Raw genomic sequence first — 21,508 nt, forward strand, 5'->3', positions numbered from 1 at the left:
TGCACTCACTTTTGATCCCAGCGGTGTAGACATTAATGGCTGTGTGTTATTTTGAGGGGACAGCAAATTTACACTGACACTCACTACTTTACATTGTAGCAAAGTGTAATTTCTTTAGTGTTGTCACATGAAAAGATATAATAAAATATTTACAGAAATGTGAGGGGTGTACTCACTTTTGTGAGATACTGTATATATCTATATACATTGTGTGTATGATATACATACACAGTGCTTAGCATAAATGAGTACACCCCAACAGATTTGTCAGAAAACTTTTACTTTCCTTTCATAATCAACATTTTCTATGGGACACTATACTACAAAATACTCCCACAAATGTGGGCCATTGATTGCAACCAAGTTTTAATAATTTGCACACACAAAAAATATTTTTCCTAGCAAATTCATTAAAGACCATGTTGCAAAAATGAATACACCCCAATGACAGTCTTGTGCTGGCCATACACTATACTAAAAATTGACTGAAATTCGGTCATTTGGACAGTTTGTTTGTTTTTCGGCCAGTTATGGACACAAATCAGTAATCGGTTGTCACGTTTTTGAGCCAAAAAAATGGACAAGTTTGGAACTTTTCTGCCAAACGAACAATGAATTTAAAGATTAATGTGTTTCTTGTCCAAACATTCAAATGTCCATTGAATGATTTATCGGTCATTACATGATGGCACAATCGTTTGCTCTCACGGCCGAGTGTTTGTTTTTCGAAAACTAGTTTGAGTTTCGTATAGTGTATGGCCAGCATTAGGAGAAAAGCTAAATTTTAGACAAACTCGTGCAGGGCCCTTTTTTTGTCCTCACCAGAATCAAATCCCATGGCTGTTCACACACATGTGATCCGATTCCTGTCTGTTTTCAGTTTGCACTGCATTTGCAAACCGATTTGGGGTTGTCGTTGACTTTATATTGACACCTGCAGCGGTTCGAAGAGCACAATGCAGAACTGCCTGCGATTCTGATGCGGTGCAGAATCCGCAGCGAATTTGCTGTGAATTTGCATCACATTCAATGTAAACCGGTCCTTACTTGACAAAGAAAACCCCTTCCCTTTTCATGCTATCAGCAATGACACTACATGGAAGACAAATGTCACAAAGCCAGAGTAGGAAAATAATTTCTTAACACACAATAACGGTGAAGGCTACAAGAAGATCAGCAAAGCTTTACTTATCAGTCAGAATTCTGTAGCAAAAGTTAAACAAAAATTTACCAAAGATGGAACTGCAACCATCTCACAGAGACGTCCAGGCCGTTCACAGAAGTTAATATCTCGACAGGAGCGTCTTTTGATGAGAAGGGTTGAAGAAAATCGGCATGCAAGTTCACTGCAGTTAGCTAAAGAAGTAGAAAGCCAAATTGGGGCGATTGTTCCTGTGACACAATACATTGTACACTACAGAGGAGAGGAATGACTTGCATGGGTGTAGTCCTCCTAAAGCCCATGCACAAGAAATTTGCCAGGGCCTATGCTGAAAAAGAAAACTGCTAGAACTCGGTACTCTTGATGATGAATGATGAGACCAAGATAAATGTTTTTGGAACTGTTGGCTTTAAAACTGTATGGTGTTGCAAAGGTGAGGAGTACAAAGAAAAATGCATGGTGCCTACAGTGAAACATGGTGGTGGCAGTGTCTTTCTGTGGGGCTGCATGAGTGCTTCTGGTGTTGGGGAGCTCCATTTCATTGTTGGTATCTTGAATTCACAGATGTACTGCTCTATATTGAAAGAGAAGATGCTACCATCACTCCGTGCCCTTGGTTGTTGTACACTTTTCCAACATGACAATGATCCAAAACACACATCTAAATCCACTGTTGCATTTCTGAAAAAGAACAGGGTGAAAGTTGTGACTGTGGTGGGTATCAGATCCCTGCCCTTCTCACTAACTCGTGACCAAGGACCAGGCAATCTCACACCCTGCTGTCACTTGCGTAACAATGCCACTCTCAGCTGCACCTGACACAAAGATTTTCCAGAAGGCTGAGAGCGATTGTCACCGGGCTAATTAAGCAATTAACCCTTTCACTGCCACCACCGCTACGTTATGAGCCCAGCGGGCGCTCGTAATTTTAAAAATACCAATTATGACTTTAGAATAATCATCTGTAACACGCACTGTCACCACAGGCAGAAATGTTCAGAGGATTTATTCTATACAGTAGCACTCTTCAAGAGACAGGTTCTTTGTTAGTTTGCATTAAGAGCTTAGGGACAAGATTAACACTTTTCAGAATAAAGTTTAATAATAAAAAGGTTAAAATTGGTGCAAATAAAATATTTAAAGAAAAAGGTGTTTCAAAGAAATAGCGACATAATTCAGTAATTTAGAAAAATAAGATAGAATTGGATACTTGCATTCAATGTCCTGAGTATTATCAGAGTTCAGAAGCTGAGCCAGTGTGATCGGTTCTCAAACTTGATAGATATTCCTTCTTGATGTTACCATGAGAACTCTCAACCCCCGTCTGCTTCTCTCTTTTTCTCTGAGACTGCAGGGGGTGTTAACAGATGTCCCTGACCAATAAACACAGTGGCCATGGGCGGCCCTAAGGTTTACGACCATACCAAGGAACCTCCCGTATAGACAGACTTATTAAATAATTCATATCTTCCAATATCTACCAGTTGCCTTCTTGAAACTGATAGATTATTGTGCAGCATCAAATTTTATATCCGTAGGTAGTGGTTAAAAATCAAAATGTTTTAACATATTAGGCCAATTTGTTGTCTGCTACATATGTTTGGTAAAATAAATCGCAATAAGCGTATTTTGATTGGTTTGCACAAAAGTTACCGCTAGGGCTGCGCATCTTCACTTACCTCACAATTCGATTTGATTACGATTATTAAGGCAAAGATTCGATACGATTCGATTCCGCGATGCATCACGATTACTGCCCACAATATGCCCAATGCCCCTTTTAGGGAAGGGTCCCCATAGAATCTAAAAGGGGATCTATGGGGACCCTTTTCTAAAGGGGGATCTATGGGGACCCTTTTCTAAAGGGGGATCTATGGGGACCCTTTTCTAAAGGGGGATCTATGGGGACCCTTTTCTAAAGGGGGATCTATGGGGACCCTGCTCTGAAGGGGGATCTATGGGGACCCTGCTCTGAAGGGGGATCTATGGGGACCCTGCTCTAAAGGGGGATCTATGGGGACCCTGCTCTAAAGGAGATCTATGGGGAGCCTGGGCCTGCCCTAAAGGGGATCCAGGGGAACTGAAACTGAGCTCTAAAGGGGGATCTATGGGGACCCTGCTCTAAAGGGGGATCTATGGAATAGATCCCCTTTAGTGCAGGGTCGCCATAGATCCCCTTTAGAGCAGGCCAGTGTCCACAGAGATCCCCCTTTAGTAGAGCAGATCCCCCCATAGATCCCCCTTTAGTAGAGCAGGTCCCCTCATAGACCCCCCTTTAGAGCAGGTCACATAGGGTCCTCCATATATTCCCTTTAGAGCAAACAAGGCACTAGGCAGGGTCCCCCATTTCTCCTTTAATGATTCATTCCTAATTTAAAGTCTGGAATCGCTGTTATAGGAGGACACTCACAATGCAGAATGAATGAAGAGTTGATTTACTCACGTGACGTCTCTTATGAGAAGCTGGAACCCGGGCGCGCTGGGGCATGTTGCGCACTGTTCAGACCGATCATGGCATGCACGGGCATCAGGTTAGAAGAGTTACCTGATGCTAGTTTTAGTATCGTAGGCCCTGGTAAGGAGGAATGCTGGGCTCTGTAGTCCCCCTAGTTGTAGTATAGCAGGCCCTGGTAAGGAGGAATGCTGGGTTCTGTAGTCCCCCTAGTTTTAGTACCGTAGGCCCTTGTAAGGAGGAATGCTGGGCTCTGTAGTCCCCCTAGTTGTAGTATAGCAGGCCCTGGTAAGGAGGAATGCTGGACACTGTAGTCCCCCTAGTTGTAGTACCGTAGGCCCTTGTAAGGAGGAATGCTGGGTTCTGTAGTCCCCCTAGTTGTAGTATAGCAGGCCCTGGTAAGGAGGAATGCTGGGCTCTTTAGTCCACCTAGTTGTAGTACAGTAGGCCCTGGTAAGGAGGAATGCTGGGCTCTGTAGTCTCCCTAGTTGTAGTATAACAGGCCCTGGTAAGGAGGAATGCTGGGCTCTGTAGTGCCCCTAGTTGTAGTATAGCAGGCCCTGGTAAGGAGGAATGCTGGGCTCTGTAGTCCCCCCTAGTTGTAGTACAATAGGCACTGTTAAGGAGTAATGCTGGTCTCTGTAGTGCCCCGACTTACCAGGAAGCAGAGCTGCGGCCAGTTGTGGATGAAGTAGCGGTAGGTGTATGAAGTAGGGCTCGGACAGGTCCCGGGTGATGAGCCTCATGATGTCGGGCATTTGGAGCTTGGACTCGTAGCGGATATTGTGCACGGTACAGGCGGAAAGCAGGGTGGGCAGGGCTTCCTCAGCCAGTCCATTGGGGGTGGCAGTCCGTGGGTCGGGGGGCAGTTTGCTCTGCAGGCTCCGCTCTCCTCCTCTCCTCTCCCAGGAGGAGCTCCATGTTCCACAAGCCCAGCCGCCGCTCTCATCAAGCGCCAGCGCCGCCCACACCCGGAAATGACGTCATAAGCGAATCGATTTTGCAGTCACCCCGAATCGATGCAGAATCGTGAAGAGTCGCATCGCGATGCATCGATTCGGCGATTATATTCCGCAGGCCTAGTTACCGCGTCTACTAACTACGGGAAAGATTTATGTAATTTTTATTGTTTTGTTTATTTTCTAGTAATGGCGGCAATCTGCGATTTTTAGCAGGACTGCGACATTCTGGCGGACAGATCGGACCCCTGACTGACATTTTTGACACTTTTTGGGGGACCAGTGACATTACTACAGTAATCAGTGCTAATAAGTAATAATGCCATTGGCAAGGAAGGGGTTAACACAGGGGCCATCAAAGGGTTAAATGTATAACTAGGGGCGTGTTTCTAGCTATATGGGGGCGGGGCTTGTGAAATTATCACAGAGACCTGTAATCCTATATATAAGGATCACCGGAGCTCTGTGATCATTCCAGAGTGAACAACGGTCAGCAGTGTTTACAACAGCTGACTGTTCTTCTCTCTCAGCAGGGAGCGATTGTGGGTGGCATGCGGCAATCGGAGACGCCTGCCCCGGGCATCAGAGTCCCTGCTGCCCAGTGGGGGCGAGAGTGCGCCGCCGGCGGGACGCGCTCGCCTCCTAGCTGCAGGCGCGCGACCGATGTATACCTACGTCGGTTCACGCAGGAGGGCCAGCCTGCCGCAGTATTTCTGCAGCGGGCGGTCTGAAAGCGGTTAAAAATGCTATCCCTTCTAAAATGGCATGCAAACTAAAACATTTACCTTTTTACTGTATCAAATGAATAGCCCTGTAAGAAAACGTTCCCGAAACAAACTGACATTTGATGCATAGAATGTAAGACTGGGTTTACACCTAAATCAGATGCGGCTTACAGCAGGGGTCCTGTGCGTCCCTGTTCTCTGTTTCAGGGTTGAATCCGGTCCAAATGTTTGCCTGAATTTGGACCTGAAAGAGAGCCAAATACGCACAGAACCCCTATGCAATCCGCTCTGCAGCTGCCTCGGAGATGTGGGAACCGGCTCCATTGAGAGTCGGCACACTCTTCTGTCATGCTAATTGGATGTGGGGAAACCTGCATCCAATTTGCACTAGTGTGAACCCAGCCTAAACCTATGGCTGTTATGAACTGCTTGTACACTGCATCAATTTGTTTTTAGTTTGGTAACATTTGAAATTTAAAATAATCTCTATTCCATTGAAGTACTTCAAAATAATAAAATCAATGTTTTTAAAAGGTATTTGGCAAGGGAAAAAAACCTAGAATACAGTATATGTTTCTCAGTAGGAGTAAGTCACAGGGTGGACTGGCGGTACCAGACATAAAGATACTATGCCGCAGTCATAATTTTACGTATGTTAGAATGGACAAAAATAAACACAGGCAAAAGATGGGTCAAGGTTGAAAATGCACTGAAAAGGGCACCGTTAGATAGGAACATATGGATACCCCCTAAGTATAGGGAAACACAAGAATTGACGCTAGTAGTATTTAAAATTTGAGATATGATTTACAGGCAGGCTAAATGGGAATATAATTCCCCTTTAAAACGTTTGACGGTACAAAATATTTTGCACCAGGGGATGAGACACAATTTGGCACATGGATAAAAAATACACAATTAAAAGATATAATACAGGATGGAAGAATTAGGCCATGTCATGAACCTAATACTAGAGGAGGAAACCTGAAGTTAAATGAATGGAGATTGCACAAAAAACAGGAATATGGGACTTTAAATGAGTTCAGCTAGACACATAAGTTTATTCAATAAATAACATAAACAACCCCAACAGGCACACCTACAGAGAGCTGACATGTAATCAAATGTACAATTCATAATATACATATACAATTCATAATAAACATATACAATTCATAGGGCAGTTCTGGGACAGCTTTTCCTGTCCCCGACCCCTGTTTTTTTCCTTATGCAACAATTTCAGGACACCAAGGGATTCATATCAGGCTGCTATGCCTCTCTTCTGGGATCTTTCCTGGAAAAGTACCCGAGCCGGGCTTGTGACCATTGGAGCATGGATGTGGGGGAGATCCCGGGGGAACAGTGGGAGGAGGCCTTGGAGGTAGTCCGTAGCTGCTCTCTCAATGCTTCACACCAGGTGTCGCAGCTTTACATCCTGCTAAGAGTGCATCACACTCCCCTGAAACTCTATGCCATGGGTCTTCGTGACGATGACCTCTGTGGACGATGCCGGAGAGAGGTGGGGGACTTGGTTCACTTTCTGTGGCGATGTCCAAAGCTGCACAGATACTGGTCCACGGTGCAGTCTGCCATTAATGGAACTCTGGGGGTGGCTATCCCTGGGGATCCCAGACATTGCATTTTGGGGATACTGGAAGCGGTAGTGGAAGATAAGTTTCTGCGAGAAGCCGCCAGTCGGGCACTTTTTCAGGCCGTCTACTGATCCTGAGACACTGGATAGCGCAGGAGCCACCCACGTATGGGATGTGGCTGGAACAGATGGCTTCTACTTTACGTATGGAGAAGGTTATATATCAACATAGGGGGGTGCCTCAGAAATTCTCTAAGGTATGGGGTGTGTGGCTGAACAGCCCGGGCATGGCCCCTGATCTTATCCTGGACCGTTTGTTACTGTAATTTTTTGAGAGATATATATGCTCAATCTTGGCTCGGGTGGGAGGGGTAGGGGTGTTTCCTGCATTTTCTTATATTTTACAATGCTGTGTGTTTGTCGCACTGTGCTTGACTATGATAACCTTGGGGGGAATGTGGTGTGGCGTGGATTGTGTAATGTTTATGGTTTGATGTTGCCATCCGAAAGTTTTTTTCTTTCTGACTGTAATGGTTTTGAATTTTTCTCAATAAAGCTTTTCTTGATTTAAAAAAAAAGAAGATACGTATAGATTCAAAAGTACAGTGGATACCGACCAGTGAGCCCAGGAGAGGTGCCAGGAATGTGAACACCCAGATACTAACCAGATGGGAGGTGCCCCAAGTGATAGTTGAAAATGAGTGCCTCCAAATGAAAAAAAAAAGTGAAGAGGAAAAATCAGTGTGATGGAAAATGGAAATAAGGGGGGGGGGGGGATAAGAAATCGACCGTAAGTCACAAACAACGTGCTGAGATTAAATGAATGGAGGTTTTAACAGTTAAAAAACTGTGAGATCTCTGCCACGACCAATTAGATCATTGGGAAATTTAAATACAGTGGAGATATTATGACTATGAAAAATAGAGGCCTATGCGCTGCTAATCAGGTATAAGAAGTGAGAGGGAAATGTATGTGTAAATAATAGGAGAAAAAATAATAGGACCAAGTCCTATAGGAAACCAGCAGCCAATTCTGTATTATCACAAATACTATCAGAAATCAAGGTGTATATGGTGAATTGGCGCTAGTTTCTAAAAAGTGCTCAAGTGAATGTGAAACTAAAGACTGGTAAAATAAATCATACAAAACGTTGTGCAAAAAACACATCAAATCCCAATGATAGAAAAAACGCAGTAACTGACCACTACTAATAGCTAAGTATGATACCTCCACATAACAAAGAAAATGAATATAGCCAGTAAAATTAGAAAAGTTCCAATGTGAGAAGCTGCAAAAAATGCATCAAATCCCAATGAAAGTGGATAGAAAAAACGCATCAAGTGACAAATGTTGCAATTACATAGAAAACATCCATACAACAAAAATATTACAAGTAGAAATTAATAATTTCACAGTGAGAAACTGAAATAATTTTCAGGTGCAGGGTGTAACAATCACACCAATAGATAAGTGAAAAAACGGTGAGATATAGGTGTGTCCCAATAAGATGTACTCGAGTGCCAGATGAAATATAAGGTGAATAAATATATATAAAATGCACAAATGTGAAATGCTCAATAAACCTTAAAAGAAGAATCTATGAGTAAATACAATTAATATAAATAATATTAATCTAAATACAAAAATAAATAAAGTCTTTATGCAAACAAGTGCTTCACACTCTGTAAAAAAATTGGTATATCTTCACAATAAATAAAGTCCATGTGCACCATAAAAATAAAGTGACTGATGGTGATTATTTCATATGGATCAAAGTGACTTTTGTGAAACCCAGATAGTGTCGCCCGGAGTGAGCAAGAAATCCAAAAAACTAGGTGCAATGGCCGCTCACCTCACATCGCACCAATATAGGCGCTTTAGATAGTAACCACTCAAGGTTGGGGGTGATGGGTTCCTCCTTCTCTGATGGGGGCTTCTATTTGGGGTTCCCTCGATATCCACTGCTTATATACTGTATATAATCCGTATTGCGGTACTCCTCTGGATATTCACCGTACTTACCCCGAATTGCTCAAAGAAATAGATAGGTATCCATAGTGAAGTATGTAACCATAATTTTATTAAAGGAAACAAATAAAACTCACATGTAAGAACTAGACAGCGAGCAGCCGCAAGTTGCGGTATCAGAACAAAGGACTTCCGGTTTCAGCCGTAACCAGAAGTGACGTTACCTGGCTCCTCCCGACCCGTTGTGTCACAAATCTGATTTTCACAAATGGATTCTATTAGTAGTGGTCAGTTGCTGCGTTTTTTCTATCATTGGGATTTGATGCGTTTTTTGCACAACGTTTTGTATGATTTATTTTACCAGTCTTTAGTTTCACATTCACTTAAACACTTTATAGAAACTAGCGCCGATTTCACCATATATATACCTTGAGTGGAGAAATTATGTAATCCAGTAATGAAGATAAAGCATGGAATAGCTCAGATATTTAACCACTTTACTACCAGTCACGTAACCTCTACGTCATCAGACTTTGCGGGGTTATACCGGGATGATGCCTCTAGCTAGAGGCATCATCCCGGTACCGTTGTTTGAAGCCGACGGTCGGCTTTCCGTCGGTAACGATCGATGCGGCTCGGGAGCCGCTCGATCGTTACCCGGGGGGGCGGGAGGGGACGTCCCCCCCCTCCCGCCGCCTTCCGCGGCTTTGCTCGGGGCTACCGTCCCACCGGGAGCCCCGAGCACCCAGCCGGCACGTCCGCCGGCTGGATGGAGTCCCGATGAATGCCGGAAATGGCATCGATCGGGTCTCCGATGACGTAACCCGGAGGCGGCGTCCATGACGTCACGTCCGGGTTACTGTGCTGCAAAAGGCGGCAGATTTGAAAAACGGCTGTATGCAAAAATGCCGTTTTCGGCGTTTTGCATACAGGGAAGTGTAGTGGAGGGGTCTAGGGTCTTTTAGACCCTCGATCCCTCCATAAAGAGTACCTGTCACGACATATTGCTGTCACCAGGGATGTTTACATTGCTTGTGACAGCAATAAAAGTGATCAGATTTTTTTTTTTTTTAAAAACCTGTAATAAAGTTTAAAAAAAAAGAAAAAATAAATAGGAAAATAAAAAAAAATGTAGCCGTCCCCGTCACCGTTAGCTCGCGCACAAAAAAAAACGTATACGCAAGTCGAGCCGCAAATGAAATCGCTGTTCAAACCACACATGTGAGGTATCGCCGCGATCGCCAGAGCATGAGCAATAATTAAAAAAAAAGAGCTACACTCTAACTCTAAACTGGTAACCGTTAAATAAATTTAAAGCGTCGCAGATTGAGATCTCTATTGACCGTAGTTTGTCGCCATCCCACGGGGGGGCGCAATTTTAAACCGTAACATGTTTGGTATCTATTTACTCGGCGTGACATCATCTTTCACAATATACAAAAAAAATGGGCTAACTTTACTGTTTAGTATTTTTTAAATGCAGTGAAATGTGATTTTTCAAATTTTTTCCAAAAAAATGGCGTTTTAAAGACCGCTGCGCAAATACCGCGTGACAAAAAATTTTGCAATGACCGACATTTTATTCTCCAGAGTCTTTGCTAAAAAAATATATATAATGTTTGGGGGTTCTAAGTAGTTTTCTAGGAAAAAATACTGGTTTTAACTTGTGAACAAAAAGTGTCCGAAATAGGGCTGGGGCTAAAGTGGTTAAGATAACAGAACTGGCAGAACTAGGGAGACCTCCATTCATAGAGGCTTGGGGAAAAGAGATAGGATCACATTTAAATGAACACTAAATGAAAGAAGTTTTGAGAGCCGTGTACTGTTACGGGATAGATGTGAATACCATAGAAATGAATTATAAAAGCATATCGAGATGGTACATAACGCTGGAAAAGGCACACAAACAATATACAGAGAAAACGGATTTGTTGGAGGGGATGTAAAACATGGGGTACGATGTATCATATGTGGTGGAAATGTCCTAAGATACGTGTTTTACGGTACGTGTTTTAGGGTACAGCAATTTATTAAGAAAAGAACGGGAGAAAACATCTTAGATGATCCATGTATGTGTCTATTTCATAAAACAGATAAATCGTATGGACAGTAAAAAAATACATTAGTACCAAACCTCATAAACGCAGCTAAAGGGGCAATACCAAGAAAATGACTTGAATTAGCTAGCCCCTCCATAAGAGCTTGGTTTAACAGAATTGAATTCATACATAATATGGAGTATCTGGGTAGTAAAGAGGAAGAACAGGTTAGAATTTTACAAATAAATGGAGAAACTGGGTAGACGTCAAAAAATGAATTAATATCTAGAAGAATGGGTGGATTAAGGGGCAGAATGAATAAATGTACAAGATAAGGAAGTAAAAGAAATTTTGACTATTGTTGATTGGTTGTACATCATTGGATTGAACGTAATAAAATGTGTATATATATATATATAAAAAAAAAATGTTTTTAGTAATATGAATTGAGGCCACAAGATGGCAGCACCACTTCATATAGAGTACAAATCTGCTTTAATATTGTTTGTGTGCTAAAAGGAGAATTACTCTATATTTCCACTTTACAGTACAATGACTAGATATGTAGTTTAGTTCATTAATACATTTCCTTTTGTTTACTTTTGTTTACTTAGATTATGAGAGGATTGAACTGCAAACAACATTGTTTGCTGGAAAGTCCCACTGGAAGCGGGAAAAGTTTAGCGTTACTTTGTTCTGCTCTTGCATGGCAGCAGGCTCAGTATGGTGAGTACTATGGCAATCCCCTAATTACAAATGTTTTACTGGACCTTTTATTTGTAAGTTTTTATATGTTTCCAGCGGTTTAGACATTAATGGCTGCGTGTTGAGTTATTTTGAGGGAACAGAAAATTTACACTGTTATACAAACTGTACACTCACTACTTTACATTGTAGCAAAGTGTCATTTCTTCAGTGTTGTCACATGAAAAGATAAAATAAAATATTTACAAAAATGTGAGGGGTGTACTCACTTTTGTGAGATACTGTAAACATTTCTATGCCATTCGTCCGTAGCGGTTAAAAGGCAACTTTTTTTTTTGGGGTGGGGAGCACGGTCAGGTTTCCATTGTGTGTCCCAATTGGAGATTGTTAAAAGGAAGTTGGTGGAAATTCCCAAGTGGGAAACAGAGTACAGACGCCTTAGTGGCTCCTTGGAGTTGATATTGTCTGTTTTACGCCTTTCCTCCTCTCAAACTTCTGCCAAGACTCCTGTGCAGGATTGAGGCAGAAGGGATTCCGGTCATTCTAGTGGCTCCAGACTGGCCTCCCCTGTCTTGGTACACCGATCTGGTACGGCTGGTTGCCGATTCTCCTTGGAGACTTCCTCTCAGGGAAGATTTGCTGGCCCAAGGGCCAATCTTCCATCCTGCTTTACAGTCGCTGGCTTTAACGGCTTGGCTGTTGACAGCCAGGTGCTGAAGGATAGAGGTCTGTCTGAATCTGTGGTTCTTACCCTCTTAGAGCTCTTTCACACAGGCGGACCGTTCAGATCCGTCTGTCCGTTTTTTTGGCGGATCTGAACGGTCCCCCCATGCATCCCTATGGGGCATCGGATGTCAGCGGAGACATGTCCGCTGACATCCGATCCGTCAAATCTGGACGAATGGAAACCCTATTTTCCATCCGTCCAGCAGATCGGATGGGATCGGATGAGAACGGACCGACGGTCTGTTCCCATCCAATTCCCCCATAGAGAAGCATGGGGAACTGACAGTTGTGTCTCCACACAGCACAGAGACACAGCTGTCATCCTCCTGCTCAGCGGGGGATCGGCAGATCGATCCCCCGCTGAGATAAACGGAGTCCGTTTGACAGACTGAGTGTGTGAAAGGGGCCTTAAAGGCTAGAAAATCTACCTCTAGGAAGATTTACCATCGCTCTTGGAAGACGTACATTGCGTGGTGTGAGTCTCTTGGGGTTCACCCTCGCTCCTTTTCGGTGGATCGGATCTTGGCTTTCCTCCAATGGGGGGCAGTACCTGGCCTTGAGTCCCATCAAGGGCCAGGTTTCGGCCTTGGTGGTTCTCTTTCAACATCCTCTGCCCACACATTTCTTGGTGCGTACCTTTATCCAGGTAGTTCGACACTTGGCTCCTCCAGAGCGGTCTCTATTGCTGCCGTGGGATTTCAGTTTGGTGGTTGTCAGTTCTCCAGAAGTCTCCTTTTGAAAATATTCGGGAGATTTGTCTGCTTACTTTTGTCCCAGAAGGGGGCATTTTTGGTGGCTATTACTTCTGCACGCAGGATGTCGGATCTGGTGGCGCTGTCTTGTCGTTCACCTTACCTGGTGGTTCACAGAGATAAGGTGGTTCTTTGTCCATGTCCGTCGTTCCTTCCAAAGGTCGTCTCTGATTTTTCATTTGAATGAAGACATTGTGTTGCCTTCTCTGTGTCCCAGGCCTCAGCATCCTAAGGAAATAGCCTTGCATTCCCTGGATGTGGTTTCAGGCAGTCAGGGTGTACCTGGCAGCTACAGAGTATTTTAGGAAGTCAGACTCACTAATTGTGCTTACGGATGGACCTTGCAAAGGGTTGGCTGCTTTTGCTGTGATCATTTCCAGATGCATAAGACAGACAGTGATTCAGACTTATTCCATTAAGGGTAAGGTTACTTCTTTCCCTTTTTAAGATGCACTCTACTTCCGTTAGGCGTCAGTGATGCAGGTTTGCAAGGTGGCTACCTGATCGTCTGTGCACATGTTCACAAAGTTTTATAAGGTGGATGTGTTGGCATCTGCAGGTGCTTCCTTTTGGCCGCAAAGTTTTGCAGGCTGCTGTTTAGAGGACTTGGTCCTCTTTGAGGGTGTTTTTTAATTTTTTTTCAGGTGAGCTCCAGTTGCTTTATGGTTGAGCTCCATGTTACCTGGTTGACTATATTTAGCCTTTGGAAGTATTTTTTTCTTGCTGTTCCCAGTAGAGGTGTGCATCTTCACTGGCCTCACGATTCGAAAAAAAAAAAAAAAAAAAACACTCCCTGAATGTAGCAAAGTCTAAATACAGCAGACAACTTAAAAAGGAGCTCCAGGCTCCCCCCTAAATACTAGAGGAGATGGTCAGAGACTGCAGACACACTACAGGAGATGGTCAGAGACTGCAGACACACTACAGGAGATGGTCAGAGACTGCAGACACACTACAGGAGATGGTCAGAGACTGCAGACACACTACAGGAGATGGTCAGAGACTGCAGACACACTACAGGAGATGGTCAGAGACTGCAGACACACTACAGGAGATGGTCAGAGACTGCAGACACACTACAGGAGATGGTCAGAGACTGCAGACACACTACATGAGATGGTCAGAGACTGCAGACACACTACATGAGATGGTCAGAGACTGCAGACACACTACAGGAGAGGGTCAGAGACTGCAGACATGATACAAGAGATGGTCAGTGACTGCAGACATGATAGAGGAGATGGTCAGAGACTGCAGACATGATACAAGAGATGGTCAGAGACTGCAGAGATGGTCAGAGACTGCACACATGATACAAGAGATGGTCAGAGACTGCAGACATGATACAAGAGATGGTCAGAGACTGCAGATATGATACAAGAGATGGTCAGAGACTGCAGACATGATACAAGAAATGATCAGAGAATGCAGACATGATACAAAAAATGATCAGAGACTGTGGACATGATACAGGAGACGGTCAGTGACTGCAGACATGATACAGGAGATGGTCAAAAAACTGCAGACATGATACAGGAGATGGTCAGAGACTGCAGACATGATATAGGAGATGGTCAGAGAGACTGCAGACATGATACAGGAGACGGGTTAGAGACTGCAGACATGATATAGGAGATGGTCAGAGAGACTGCAGACACACTACAGGAGATGGTCAGAGACTGCAGACATGGTAAGAAGACGGCCAGCAGGTAAGTATGATATCTTTTTTATTTTACAGAAAAAATAATACCCTTTTGTATCACTTTAACAAATCATTGATGAGTCTTTTGGCAGCAACTTAGATAGATTGTAGGTCAACCTCAATGAGAAAAAAAAAGAAAAAAGGAAGGCATTCTATCTACAAGTATACTACTTGCAGATAAGTGGATGTTTCCAGGTGGGAAAGTTTATAGGGAAATCTCAGGAAGAACTAGACAGAAAAAAGCCCCAGTGTGATAGGCACACACACAGACTGGAGGTAAGACAGAGGTGAGGGATGTGCCACTTCTACTCACTCACCTTTCACTTACATTAAGCATGACAGGCTGGTCTCTCACCTTCCGAGCATTCCTACCACCCCTCCTCCTCCCCTTGCAGCTCATTTCCTGAAGCAGACTCTGTGTCTCATCCCAGCCCGCCTCATGAGGCTACACCATTCAATGAGGTGGGAACAGCGCCAGACGCAGTCAGACCACCAGCGCATGTCATTCCAGCAATGTCACTTCTGTGGAGTGAGGGTGAGGAGCTAGGATGACATCATGCACAATCGCAACTACTCTGGGTTCTACATCGTTGCCGGGTCGTAAAAGGCTGCATCGCGATGCATCGATGCGCAAATCATTTTCAACACCCCTAGTTCCCATTTCTCATGTTTGACACTGCTTTGGGACATCCCACGTAGTCAAGAAGACGAGTAGCTTTGTCGGTCAATGAACGAATGAGAAAATGGGATTTTGACTTACCGTAAAATCCATTCCTCTGATGTTCGACGGTCACAGCACCCACCCCTCTATGGAGTTTGTTTTTTTTCTTCTGATACTGCTTGTAACAAAACTGAATCCTATAGCAGAGTGAGTGGGTGTATGCCTTCAGGGACAGCCCCATAGGCGTGGTAAAGTTTTTTCCTGCCTAGTGTCCTACTCCTGTCCTACTCCTGTAGGGGGCAGCATAACCCAATGTTTAAGAAGAATATGGAGCTGCGTCTGTCAGTGAACTTCAGAGAAAAGGATAAGTCAAAAATCCAGTTTCTCTTACGTCCTCCGACAGTCGCCGCCCCTTCCCAAGTCTTCACCAATGGGTAGTGACCTTTGCTCCGTAGGAGTAGCTAGGCAACAAGAATTGTTAATACAAAAGCTTTTAGCATAGACACACCCCTAGGGGCTGTCCCCTCAGTCAATACCTCCCTGCACCAGCATTCCCAACTCAGTTTCATCTTGCCTAGCTTAGGAGTAGCTGGCTTTCCTGTGCTGGGGCTCAGTCTCAGCCTTCTACCCTTTATTTTATTTTATTTCAAGTATTTTTTTCTTTTCTTTACTAGCTGTTGTTTTGTCAGCTTTAGTTTAGGGATCTTCGGATGAAGAATCATCATGCGGAGCTGGGTCTCGGACTGGCCGACCTGGATCCCAGGGCTGAGAGCCAGATGGATCCCCAGCCTGCCATCAAGCGTTCAGCTTAGGTTTGTCCTGGCACATTGAACGACCCATCCCTGTTCGCTGCAGGGATGCTGCCTGTGAGGTGGCTACCTCGCTGGACGCCATGCTGCGGTCTATGGCTGCAGTCCACAAGCGTCCTGGCTGCGGCACTCCCTGTCTGCCTTGATAGCGGTTTGTCGCTGGAGACGGCTCCCCACGCCATCTGGTACGGTAAGCACCTTGTTCCTGTAGCCTCATCCCTCAGCCGGGCGGCCATGTTTGCGGAGCCTCATAGGCTATATCAGTCAGCCAGCTATTGCATCACTTCCTCTTTCTCTGGGAACAGCGATCGGTGGCAGCAGCCTGTTGTGCTCTCTCCAGGTTTTTACCTTCTTTGTCCTGTCATTCCTTGCTCAGTGTTATCTATCCCTGCGGGGTCGGTACATACAGTAGTGTACGGTGGGCTGCGCTCGCCGTGGTGTTAAAGGGCCAGTACCTTTTTTACTTTTCATTACTGGGGCATGGATTCTCAGGATAGCAAGTTTCCCCCCGCCCTGGTGGGGGACCAGGGGGCTGCTGCACCCCCCGAGGGGGCCGATCTGACCGCTGTAGTGGCTTCCTTAGTGTCTCAGGTGCAGATGCTGATGGCTGAAAGATCCGCAAAAAGGGCCAGGGTATCCATTTCCTCTGATTCAGAGGGCGATGTGCCTGCTGTGACTGCTGTGGCTGGCGTACCCTTCTCGGGGTCCCGCTCATCTTTGGACCTTCTGGGGTCCGAGGGGGAGGCAGAGGTGGAGGGGGTTGATGTTTCTCCCCCTGGCTCGCCTGAAGAGCTTGCACTCATGAATGAGCTGATTGCTTCCATTAAAGATACCTTGCACCTAGAGGATGAGCCTACTCCTCCTGCTAGGGTGTCCTCTTTTGGAACGCAGAGGACCCGAAAATCAGCGCAGGTTTTTCCCTGTCCTGCTGAATTTCACCATACTGTTAATGAACAGTGGCGCAATTTAAAGAAGCCCTTTACTGTGCCAAATAAGTTTAAGCTGCTTTATCCTTTTGCGCCCTCCACCGACGAGCGTTGGTGTGTGGCGCCTCAGGTGGATCACGCGGTGGCCATTTTGAACAAGGCTACTGTGGTGCCTTCTGAGGATACCCCGGTTTTCCGGGACCCTACGGACAGGAGAATGGAGTCTCTTGCCCGTCATGCCTATATGGTTGCTGGTTCTTTGCTGAAGCCTATTTTTGCTTCCATTATGGCGGCACAGGCTGTTGCAGATTGGACAAAGATGCTTAGACGCACCTTGGTGGCTGATTCAGCTTCGCCTACCACGTTGGCTATGGTGGACCAGATCCATCAGGGTGTCATGTACTTGTGTGATGTGGACTTGAATTTAGCTCCCTTGGCTGCGCGCCTGTCCAGCGTGGCGATACTGAACCGTCGTCTGATTTGGCTGAAAAATTGGTCGGTCGACCAATCTTCTCGCAAGACGCTGGCGGATTTTCCCTACGCGGGATCTCGCCTTTTTGGCGAGGCTTTGGATACTCTGATAAAAAGGGGGTTACGGGGGGCAAGAGTACTCTCCTACCCCAGTCTCACAAGCATAAGTCCTTCCGTGGTAAACGGAATTCCTCGTCTAGGCCCTCTCAGGGGTCCTTTCGTGCCTTTAGGGCAAGCCCTGAAAAGGCCAAGGCTCCCAGAAGAAGCCGTGGGCAGGGAAGCAGAAGTCCGGCCAGTCCGGTTCGACTTCCCATACCACTTCCGCCTGAAGGGGCGCCCTCACCCATTTCTGGGGTGGGGGGACGTCTGCGCGGTTTCCCACAACCTTGGCTGACCCGCATTCGGGACAGATGGGTTCAGGAAATCGTTCGATCTGGTTACAAGATCGAATTTCTCTCTCGGCCGGTGGGCAGATTTTTTGCCTCAAGTCTTCAGCTGTCTCCGGAGCGCTTGCAGGATCTGCACCGGGCGGTGCGGGACCTGCGGGCCCAAGGGGTGGCTGTTCCGGTGCCTCATCGGGACAGATTTCGGGGGTTTTACTCCAATCTGTTCACCGTGCCCAGAAAGGAGGGCAAAGTGCGTCCGATTCTGGACTTGAAAGCTCTGAACCGCTTTGTGCGGGTTCGCAAGTTCCGCATGGAATCCCTGCGCTCAGTGGTGGCTGCCCTGAGTCCGGGGGAATTCATGGCCTTCATCGATCTGAAGGATGCGTACCTACACATCCCCATTTTCGAGGGTCACCAGAGGTACCTTTGATTCGCCATTGCGGAGGATCACTGCCAATTCGTGGCGTTACCTTTCGGTCTCGCTTCGGCTCTGCGGGTTTTTACCAAGGTGCTGGCGCCGGTTCTGGCCCTGTTGCGAGCACAGGGCATTGCTGTCTTGGGGTATCTGGACGATATCCTGATACGGTCAAACGCCAGTCAGAGCCTGGTGACCGACCTGTCCACCACGATGCGGACACTGCAGGAGTTCGGTTGGACTATATACATTCCGAAGTCGACTCTGTGTCCTTCGGTTCGTCTTCCCTACCTGGGAATGATTCTGGACTCTGTCCAAGCGAAGGTCTTCCTGCCGGAAGACAAGCTTCGGACTCTTCAGGACGAGGTAAGAGGTCCCTCAGGGACAACCGGCCCTCTTCTCTCTGGACATGCATGAGATGTCTGGGTTTAATGGTCTCGGCTTTCGAGGCGATCCCTTTTGCCCAGTTTCACGCGCGGGGTCTCCAAGCAGAGATTCTTGCCAAGTGGGACGGGTGGCCGCAATCCCTGGATCTGCGGATCTCGTTGAGCCACGGCACCAGAAGGGATCTTCTGTGGTGGCTCCAGTCCCCGGCGGTGTCGGGGGGGCAAGTCTTCGTCCATTGTTGTGGACAGTGATCACCACGGATGCCAGCCTGTCGGGCTGGGGTGGTGTTCTGGGCGTTTTGTCCGCCCAGGGAACTTGGTCGGAGGAGGAGTCCTTCCTTCCGATCAACATTCTGGAATTGAGGGCGATAAAGCTTTGCCTTTCGCGATGGACGGACCGACTTCGGGGCCATCCGGTTCGGGTTCAGACGGACAATGCCACCGCGGTGGCCTATGTCAACCATCAAGGGGGCACCAGGAGTGCCCGGGCGGCTCGGGAAGTGGCCGACATTCTGTCTTGGGCCGAGACGCACGTCCCGGCGATAACGGCAGTTCACATACCGGGGGTGGAGAACTGGCAGGCGGACTATCTGAGTCGCCAGACCCTGGACCAGGGGGAATGGTCCCTTCATCCGGATGTCTTCCAAATGTTGTGCGCGAAGTGGGGTTTTCTCCAGATGTGGACCTGTTCGCGTCTCGTCTGAAAAACAAGGTGGAAAGGTTCGTGACAAGGACGCGCGATCCTCAGGCAGACGCCTCAGACGCGTTAGTGGCGCCATGGCATCAGTATCGTCTGCTGTATGCTTTTCCACCGATTCAACTACTGTCCAGGCTGCTTCGCAGATTGGCCTCAGAACCGCACATGGTGATTTTGGTGGCACCGGACTGGCCTCGCCGGTCTTGGTACGCAGACCTCGTAAATCTGGCAGTCGACGCTCCGTGGCGCCTGCCGCTTCGGGAAGACCTTCTGTCTCAAGGGCCAATATTCCATCCTGCTTTACAGTCGCTGGCTTTAACGGCCTGGCTGTTGAAAGCCAGGTCCTGAAGGATAGGGGTCTCTCCCCTGAGGTCATTCCCACTTTGATCTAGGAAAGCCTCTTCGGGAAAAATTTACTACCGTACTTGGAAAGCGTACTTTGCCTGGTGTGAGTCCGGGGGGTATTCCCCTCGCTCATACTCGGTGTCGAGAGTGTTGGCTTTCCTCCAAACTGGAGTGGACCAGCGTTTGGCGTTGGCCACAATTAAGGGTCAGATTTCTGCGCTGGCCGTTCTCTTTCAACGCCCTGTGGCGTCTAATTCATTGGTTAGCACCTTTGTTCAGGGGGTGCGACATTTGGCCCCTCCTAGGAGGGAACATTTGCCTCCATGGGACTTGAACTTGGTTCTGTCCGTGTTACAACAGGCTCCCTTTGAAAAGATCAGGGAGATCTCGTTGTCTCTGTTGTCCAAAAAGGTTGCCTTTTTGGTGGCGATCACTTCGGCTCGCAGGGTGTCGGAGCTGGCGGCTTTGTCCTGCAGCTCTCCCTACCTGGTGATTCACAAGGATATGGTGGTCTTGCGACCTAACCCTTCTTTTCTTCCGAAAAGGATCTCGGAGTTTCACCTTAATGAAGACATTGTCTTGCCTTCGCTCTGCGCGAAGCCTAAGCATCCGGTGTTTTACCCCTGGGTTACTTGTCTTTCCTGGGTTGTTGCTCCTCTTGAGCACGTGTTTCTGTTGCCCAGTTGGTTCTCTTACTGTGGTAAGGTTCCTTTCTCTGATGTGGGTACTGCGTTGCCTTTTCCACGGTTGCGTCTCCCACCCCTCATGTCTACACTGCTTTGGGAAGTCCCATTGGTGAAGACTTGGGAAGGGGCGGCGACTGTCGGAGGACGTAAGAGAAAACTGAATTTTTGTAAAATCTTACCGTAAAATTCCTTTCTCTGAGTCCTCCGACAGTCGCCGCCCCCCGCCCCTCTTTTGGGGTTTTTGTGTACTCTTACTGCTATGCTACCAAACTGAGTTGGGAATGCTGGTGCAGGGAGGTATTGACTGAGGGGACAGCCCCTAGGGGTGTGTCTATGCTAAAAGCTTTTGTATTAACAATTCTTGTTGCCTAGCTACTCCTACGGAGCAAAGGTCAATACCCATTGGTGAAGACTTGGGAAGGGGCGGCGACTGTCGGAGGACTCAGAGAAAGGAATTTTACGGTAAGATTTTACAAAATTCAGTTTTTTGTCTTTTGCACTCAGGTATAAGGGACTTCAGTAGAGAAGTCCAAGCAAACAGGAAACATTTAAAACAAATTCTGGATGCTGGTGAAGAATTTCCCACTTGCAAATTTAATCCATGGATCCATGGCAGTTTCTGTGACTTTATTAGAACTGATGACAAATATCTATTTTATTTATTTAGGTATTTATATAACGCCATCATTTTACGCAGTGCTTTTACATATATATTGTTCATTCACGTCAGTCCCTGCCCTCAAGGAGCTTACACTCCAAGGTCCATAATTTTAAATTCATACATACACATACTAGGGACAATTTAGACAGGAGCCACTTAACCTACCAGCATGCCTTTGGAGTGTGGGAGGAAACCGGAGTACCCAGAGGAAATCTGTGCAGACACAAGGACAACATGCAAACTCCAAGCAGGACTTAGAATGAATATGCACATATAAACAAAA

The 21,508-nt window shown here is 46.3% G+C and overlaps 1 protein-coding gene across 1 annotated transcript in view; it reads left to right on the forward strand.

Moving 5' to 3' along the window:
• Positions 1-21,508, forward strand: part of BRIP1 (BRCA1 interacting DNA helicase 1) — a gene marked incomplete at its 5' end in the record, with an annotated part of 552,808 nt that overhangs the window by 14,145 nt on the left and 517,155 nt on the right. Inside the window, one exon of the mRNA XM_082245708.1 lies at positions 11,512-11,623. Within this exon, the coding sequence (XP_082101834.1) occupies positions 11,512-11,623 (112 nt within the window). The remainder of the gene's footprint in view (positions 1-11,511; positions 11,624-21,508) is intronic.

The sequence above is a fragment of the Pelophylax lessonae genome (assembly GCF_965119305.1).
Source record: "Pelophylax lessonae genome assembly, chromosome: 2".
In the NCBI taxonomy this organism is placed as follows: Eukaryota; Metazoa; Chordata; class Amphibia; order Anura; family Ranidae; genus Pelophylax; species Pelophylax lessonae.